The sequence below is a fragment of the Cornus florida genome, unplaced genomic scaffold (genome assembly GCF_030987335.1).
Source record: "Cornus florida cultivar Cherokee Brave unplaced genomic scaffold, ASM3098733v1 CherokeeBrave_3.0.0_Hap2_Chr11, whole genome shotgun sequence".
Lineage (NCBI taxonomy): Eukaryota > Viridiplantae > Streptophyta > Magnoliopsida > Cornales > Cornaceae > Cornus > Cornus florida.
The window spans coordinates 19,564,118-19,572,340 of NW_026775581.1; the positions used below are offsets into that span (position 1 = coordinate 19,564,118).

Consider the following 8,223-nt stretch of genomic DNA (forward strand, 5'->3'; position numbering starts at 1 on the left):
TACATCAAACAATCCAGAAATAACTATGATAATATGATATCAAGTTATCACAAAATAGAAATGACTTATTATTTATTTAAGCTTCCTATATCATATGTCCTACACAAACTGAATCTTATACATGATGATATTTTATTATACCATCAAATAAGCGTTCTCCATATCTAAATCATCCTACACATTTAATCTCAATTGCTAAAACATTTTAAAAGATTAAATCCATTCGTTTGTTTAAAACATTCAAATAGCAAGCATCATTATGATTAAGTCTATTTAAATTTACTTAAACCCAAACCTAGTCCCTATTTAATGCTCAGGAATCCTAGGCATATTTCTACGTTCCATCATTCTACAAATATGAAAATTACATAATTTAAACATGTAAAAATTCACACCAGAAATCAAATCAAAATCATGCATTTATCAATTCATAACACAAGAATGGATATGAACTAATTTCATAAAACCTATGTTCTAATCCAATTAACACATGCATAATTTTTTAATTTTATGTGTTTAATAAATCTTAGAATTTCCTAGGCATGTACAGAAACACGAATCAAAGGGAAAGAGATAGAAGAAGAACTTGCCTTAAACTTTTGGATCGAAAGTTAAACTTCAACTTCCTTGATTTTCTCTCTATAGGGTTTTTCTCCTCCTTCCTTCCTTTTCCTCCTTCCCTCTCTTACTCTCTCTCTATAAAATATATCACGTGAATATTTTTTAACCCCCTTTTATAACCTATAGCTATATATTTATAGGTTAAATAAAATAACCCTAACCCTTTTCCTAATCCAAGTCAACTTAAAAAAATATAATAATAAAAATATTTAAAAGGTAAGTAAAATATGTTACGTATATAATTTATGTATATCTTTATGAAATAAATAAATTATACACATCCCATTATTTATTAATGGATTATCCAATAATACCTAAGTTAGCATAATATTATAAAGTAATTTAAAAGATAACACGTATCAAATCTATGTATATTTTTATTATTTAAATATAAAACATATACATCGGATTAAATATTACTACCCAAGTTACCATAAAAGTAATTAATAAATTACCCATTATTTATTAATGCATTGTCCAATAATACCTAAGTTACCATAATATTATAAAGTAACTTAAAACATAACACGTATCAAATATATATATATTTTTATTATTTAAATATAAAACATATGTATCAGATTAAATATTACTACTCAAGTTACCATAAAAGTAATTAATAAATTACCCATTATTTATTAATGGATTATCCAATAGTACTTAAGTTACCATAGTATTATAAAGTAACTTGAAACATAACACGTATCAAATCTTTGTATATTTTTATTATTTAAATATAAAATATATACATCAAATTAAATATTACTACCAAAGTTACCATAAAAGTAATTAATAAATTAGTTTCGCTTTTATATATGTATCTAATATATATCTATATGTATATATACACAACTATCCATGGGTAATAATCCATACCCATCCAATCTCCTATCTATGTAGTTTATGGGACCTAATTGGTTGGCCCTTACTAGTAACCATAACCATAAAAGAAAAATAAAATAAAATAATAAAAGTAAAGAAAACATTTAATTTACAGTTAATCAAAATGCCATTTAAGCACATAATCTAATTAAACAATTAACACATAGACAAATACAAATAACATATAGACATATAATCAAATACTCAAGTAACACTTAATTCAATTATACCCATAAGAAATGAGTCAAATAATCAATTAAATAATTAAAAATATAATTAAAGCAAATAAATAAATACCGAGATTATCCTTTTAAAATTAGGGGTATTATATAACCCGTCCTTTGGTGACTCCGCAGTGACATGAGAGAAGGGTTGGCTACTGTACCTAACACTTGGTACCCCTGCGGTGTCATTTGGAGCCTAGATAACTCAACCACGTTAGGGTGTTTCCCCTAATTTTCTCTAGGTTACATTAACACACCGGCCCTTTGGTGACTCCGCGGAGACCGGGTTTTCTCAAAACCATTTATCCAAATTCTCCCCAAAAACCCAATTCTATTTCATTTCAAATAACTTTGCCCTTTTTCGTGCCCAATGTTATGAATGTATGTTACATGCTTTGCTATTTACAATGAAATAAAAAAATTTATACAACATAATTTAGCATGCATCCTCATAGTCAGTTCTATTATGATAATAAACACTAGGCATGAAGATTAACACTTAGGCATGGAACTAAACACTTAAGCATGATTTTCACATAATTTCATCGACACATATAAGCGTAGATTTCAAATACAACAATTATATCATTTTCTAGGCAATCAATTCAAATAGAGCATGCTTGATAACAAATATTGAAAGAAAATTCACTAAGGAACAAGAAATTGGGAATTAGAAACCCTTACCTCAAGAATTGCAAAAACCCCCCAAATTGTGCCCTAAATTTTGAATTTCCTAGAGTGGACCAACCAACAAATTACTCTGATCAACTTGTAAATCTCGCCGTGAGCTTCAATTTGATTCCTTTTTCCCATTATTTTTATTTTCTTTCTACCCCACATATATACATATATACACATTTAATTCACAATCACTTAAAACACATTAAATAAAATAATTCTGATGCAAATGAATCCAACTAAAATACTCGGATGCAAAAATTCTGGTAGCAGGTCCCACACAGGACCGTCCGGCCTATAAAACAAAAAAATGCGAAAATGGTCACCCTTGCATTTCAAGGAGTCTGGACTCAAAGAAATGTCTCAAACAATCCCTCGGACACAACCGGCACACTCCATAGTGTCTAATACGCAAAACGATAAAAGACAAAAATACCCTAGCAACGACAAAATTCTGGCAAAAAGAAAATGGTTAAAAATGGAAACATCACAATCTCCCCAACTTACAAGGATTTCGTCCCCTAAATTGAGTCATACCTAGGGATGAAAAGAATGCTGGGTACTTAGAACGAACCTCTTATTCAAGCTCCCAAGTAGCCTCCTCGACTCCATGGTGTCTCCAAAGAACTTTCAGTAGCGGTATCGTCTTGTCCCTTAACACCTTCTACTGTGTGTCAAGGATTTGAATTGGTCCCTCTTCATTAGAGATATCCTCATTAATACCCACATCAACCTAATCCAAAACGTGAGATGGATCCGGTTCATACTTCCTTAGCATCGAGACATGAAAAACATTATGAACTTTGTCCATCTATAGTGGCAAAGCAAGTCTATAGGTAACCTCTCCTACACGGTCCAAGATCTCAAACGGTCCAATGAATCGTGGTGACAACTTACCACTTTCCCAAATCTCATCAATCCCCTTTCATGGAGAAACCTGTAGGAAAACGTGGTCTCCCACCTCACAAGATAGCGGTCATCTCTGCCTATCCACATAGCTCTTTTGTCGGCTCTAAGCTATAAGCAATCTCTACCTGATTAGCTTAATCTTCTCAGTAGTCTCGAGTACTATGTCGAGTCCTAAGGCGTCTGTCTCGCCTGCCTCAGGCCAACAGACTAGAGACCTACAAGGTCTACCATACAACACCTTAAATGGAGCCATCTCAATGCTCCCCTGATAACTGTTGTTGTAGGCAAACTCAATAAATGGAAGGTGGTCCTCCTAATTACCTCCCAAATCGAGCACCCATGCCCGAAGCATATCTTCCAAAATCTGGATGGTACGTTCCGACTGGCCGTCAGTCTGTGGATAGAATGCCGTACTAAGGTGCAACGCTGAGCCAAACGCTGCTTAAAGTCCTTCCCAGAATATCAAAGTGAACTTGGTATCCCTATCCGAAACAATGGTTACTGGAACTTCATGCAATCTTATAATCTCCTTCACATACAGCACACCAAGCTCCTCTGCGTCATATGTTACCTTAATAGGCAAAAAGTGAGCCGTCTTGATCAGTCTATCAATGATGACCCATACAGCCTCATTGCCCCTCCAGGACTTAAGAAGACCTGTTACAAAATCCATAGCAATTTGCTCCCATTTCCACTGCGCCACAGGCAATGGTTGTAACAAACCGGCAGGTCTCTGATGCTTAGTCTTCACCTGTTGACAGGCAAGGCACTTAGCCACAAACTAGGCAACATCTTTCTTCATCCTGTTCCACCAATACTGACGTCTCAAATTGTAAAATATTTTAATACCACCTGGATGAACTACAAAGTGGGAAATGTGAAACTCATGCAGAACGTCCTCATGACAAATTATGGGGCCAACCAACAAATCTTTGAATTGTAGACCTCTATCTACATGTAAGGTCCAATCCTTCACTATCTCACCGCAGGAGATCAAAGTGTGAATGACATCCAAATCCGGATCCTATCTCTATGACTTAATCACTCGTCCGACAAGAGTAAGCTGAGCCACAATACTAAACAGGAATGCCGACTCACTGCCGTCGTCCTCATAACAACACAATCCCATCTCTGCCAAATCTTCGAGCATCATCCAATTTTGAATGGCCAAACTAGCAAAAGTCCAACGAGATTTTCGGCTTAAGGCATCTGCTACCATATTTGCCTTGCCCAGATGATACTGCCAGTCAAAGTTGTAATCTTCCAAAAATTTAACCCATCGCCTCTGTCTGTTGTTCGAGTCCTTTTGGGAGAAAAGTTACTTAAGATTCTTGTGATCCGAGAACACCTCGAATCTCTCACCATACAAGTAGTGTCTCCAGTGCTTCAAAGCAAATATAACTGCCGCTAACTCTAGATCATGAGTAGGGTAGTTAAGCTTGTGAGTCTTCAATTATCGAGACCCATAAGCCACTACTCTACCATCCTGCATTAACACACAACCCAAACTATCACGTGAAACATCACAATAGATCACATAACCTAAGCCACGCTTAGGTATCACCAACACTGGAGCTGTAGTCTACCTTATCTTCAACTCTTGAAAGGATAACTCAAAGGCTTCATTCCACACAAACTTGATCCCTTTCCGAGTCAAGCGAGTCATAGGTACTGCCAAACGGGAGAAATCTTTCACAAATCTTCGATAGTAACCTGCTAGGCCGAGGAAACTTTGGATCTTAAAAGCATTTTTGGGTTGCTCCCAATTCAAAACCGCTTCTATATTTGATGGATCTACTGACACTCCACCTTCTGAGACAACGTGCCCCAAAAACTTCACCTTCTGTAGCCAAAACTCACACTTCTTATATTTCGCATACAATCGGTACTCTCATAAGATCTACAATACAATGCTCAAATGGACCTCGTACTCCTCCTGTGTCTGCGAGTACACAAGTATGTCATCCACAAAAACTACCACAAACTGGTCCAAGTAATCATAAAAGACAAAGTTCATTAAGTTCATGAATGTTGCTGGTGTATTAGTCAAGCTAAAAGGCATAACAAGGAATTCATAGTGTCCATATCGTGTATGGAACGCTGTCTTTGGGATATCCTCATCCCTAACCCGCAACTGATAATAGCCAGACCTCAAGTCAATCTTCGAGAAACAACTGGCTCCTCTCAACTAGTAAAACAAATCATCTATCCTTAGTAAAGGATACTTGTTCTTGATGGTGGCATGATTTAACTTTCGATAGTCAATGCACAACCTCAAAGAACTATCTTTCTTCTTAGCAAACAAGACTGGTGCATCCCACGGTGACACACTCGATCGAATGAAACCCTTTATCCTTAAATCATCAAGCTGCTTCTTCAATTATTCCAATTCAACTGGTGTCATAGAAATCGGCGCAATACCAGGCATCAAATCAATAGTAAACTCTACTTCTCAATGTGGAGGCAACTCTATCAAATCCTTCGGAAACATATCCAAGAAATCATGAATAACCGTTGGATAATCCTTTTCTACAACATCATCTTCTTCTATAAAAAGGCTAGCCAAAAAGTAGTCACCACGACTCCGTCTACGAATTCAATACAGTGATGAAGGTTGGGAATCACTCCGATTTCCCTCGAAAAAGAAACAATCTCCCTCAAGAGTGCAAACCGTGACTCTACCTCTGAAACAGTCGATTGTGGCATAAAATGAAGTTAACCAATCCATCTCAAGAATGACATCAAAGCCAGTCATCGTCAAACAAAAAAGTTCGCCCGACTATCACAACGAAACAATCTTGCATGCTCAAGGACACTGAAACCCCAACTGGCGTATTAACACACAACGCCCGATCCATGAAACTGATCTCTAACCCTGATGCAAATGCAAATGATGATAAAATGAAGGAATGAGATGCATCAGAGTCAAAGAGAAGACGAGCCCAAAACCAAACACTGGAAAGATACCTCGGAGAACTGATGGACCAGAAGATGCATCAGTCTGAGCAATCATGAAGACACGTCCCTGTGGTGCCTGTGCTTGAGAACTACCAACCTGAACACCTGACTACTACGTTGGTATAGTAGGAGTATCGCTCTTAACTATTCGTGAACCCTGTGAAGACATGGCAGGCTGTGGTGGTGGTGGTGGCCTAAAACTTGATTGAACTATAGCCGATTGCGATGGCCTCTGCCGTGACCTTCTACCACTACTAGTGCCTGCTCCTTGATTCGGATAGTCTTGAATCAAATGACCCTACTGGCTATACCCATAATAAGCTCTCGAAGAAACCGAAGACGATCTCATAGGACAGTTGGACTTATAATGTCCAGGCTGCTGACATTGAAAACAAACAACTCCACTATTATCAAACCCAGTTGGCATAGGAGTGATAGGAGCGGATCATGCAGATTGCTGCCCCTGAAACTGAGATGAACCACCCCTGTTCCTCTTCTATGAAGGTTCCTTTAAAGATGGTCCTACACTCCTCTTCTGTCTCCACTATTCTTTTCCTGCATTTCTATCTTTTGTTTTAGCCTCTAACATCAATGGCCTTTCCACTGCCTCTGAATAAACTTTGATGTACTGTGCCGTTATCAATGGCCTCATTTTGTAATCTAGACCAGAAATAAACTTTCGAGTCTTGTCAACTTCATTGCTCACCATCTTTGGAGTAAAGCGAGAAAGTAAGGTGAACTTGTTCTCGTACTCCGTCACTGACATATTGCCTTAGATAGGCCATTAAACTGATCTCTCAGCTCCCATCTCTTGGGGACTGGAAAATACTTCTCGTAGAACAATTCTTTAAACATGTCCCAACTTATTTCCTCCACCTTGTGCCGATTGGTGACCGACTTCCACCAAAACTTAGCATCCTTGGTAAACTTATAAGTGGCTAGGATGATTTTTACATAATCATCCGTCACATCCATAGAAGTCAAATGGGTTTCCATTTGATCCATGTAGTCATCCTCTATCATGGGATCTGCACCACCTTCAAACATCATTGGCATCAACTTAGAAAACCCAGAAATCAACTTGAGACATTTCTATGCTGGCGTCTCCTCAACTTAAACTATTGGTTGCGGTACTGGTTGCGGAAGAGTAACAATTGTTGCCCTCAAAGCACTTTGTAGCAAACGGTTCAATGCTAGTTCTGCCGAACCTTCACCCTCTTCAACGGTTGCTTCAACATCATCCTTTCTGATAGAAAAACCTCTTAGGATAATCAAATCCCTAAGAAGTGTATCCTCTTCATTTTGCTCCGCCGGATTGGAGCGAGAGTTTTCACCAACATCAGCCCTTGTCGGCCTAGAGCTAACACCCCTTGGTTTCTGTCGTGGCGGCATCATGCTATAAAACGAAAAAAAATGGTTTAATCACATGACACTAAGGTCCATCATGGATGGCTCAACATAAAATGATGCCATGCCAACACTTAGCATGCAAAACTATGCAATAAACACCTTAACATAAACCTATAAGCACATAAACAAATAAGTAGTTAAGCATGCTTCTTCAAGTAATAAAACATGTAGCAAATAATCACATAAACAATGTAGACAACTTCATGTAGGCCTCTACCCGTCGTCCTAATGGTTTTCGAACCATCACTCTGATACCAAATTTGTAATGACTCGAAACCGTGGGTCCGTATCGTTAACCAGGTCCTTACCCGAACCCGAGGTCAACTAGGTCATACCACCATTTTCCTGAGTCCACACCTATCATACGAGTCTATCCAGGGATTCAAGACTCCCAAGATACAACTTTGCAGAGAGGGTCAGCTGATACTGGTCAAAAAGGAATGATCAGCCGGCTGATGGCCCTTCATCGGTCGGCTGACAGGGCAGGTTCAGTCGGCCGACCTACAGGGTCGGCCGGCTGAAACAATTCTGAAAACAACAT

At 37.9% G+C, this 8,223-nt stretch overlaps 1 protein-coding gene across 1 annotated transcript; it reads right to left on the reverse strand.

The window, feature by feature from the left end:
* Positions 1 to 4,896: 4,896 nt before the first annotated feature.
* Positions 4,897 to 7,664, reverse strand: LOC132280859 (uncharacterized). Its single transcript, XM_059782619.1, has 6 exons — positions 7,457 to 7,664; positions 7,044 to 7,309; positions 6,282 to 6,381; positions 6,137 to 6,189; positions 5,239 to 5,298; positions 4,897 to 5,157 (listed from the first exon to the last, which is right to left on the reverse strand). The coding sequence occupies exons 1-6, from the start codon at positions 7,662 to 7,664 to the stop codon at positions 4,897 to 4,899; spliced, it is 948 nt and encodes a 315-aa protein (XP_059638602.1).
* Between the last annotated feature and the right edge of the window lie 559 nt (positions 7,665 to 8,223).

What these genes read in the sequence shown, in the direction of transcription:
- LOC132280859 (XM_059782619.1), bottom strand. Translation starts at nt 7,664, where the DNA reads ATGCCGCCACGACAGAAACCAAGGGGTGTTAGCTCTAGGCCGACAAGG. An exon ending in TGGTCCATCAGTTCTCCGAG is followed by an intron (nt 6,190 to 6,281) that starts GTATCTTTCCAG and finishes CATTTGCATCAG; the next exon opens with GGTTAGAGATCAGTTTCATG. An exon ending in GTGTTAATACGCCAGTTGGG is followed by an intron (nt 5,299 to 6,136) that starts GTTTCAGTGTCC and finishes TACTTGGACCAG; the next exon opens with TTTGTGGTAGTTTTTGTGGA.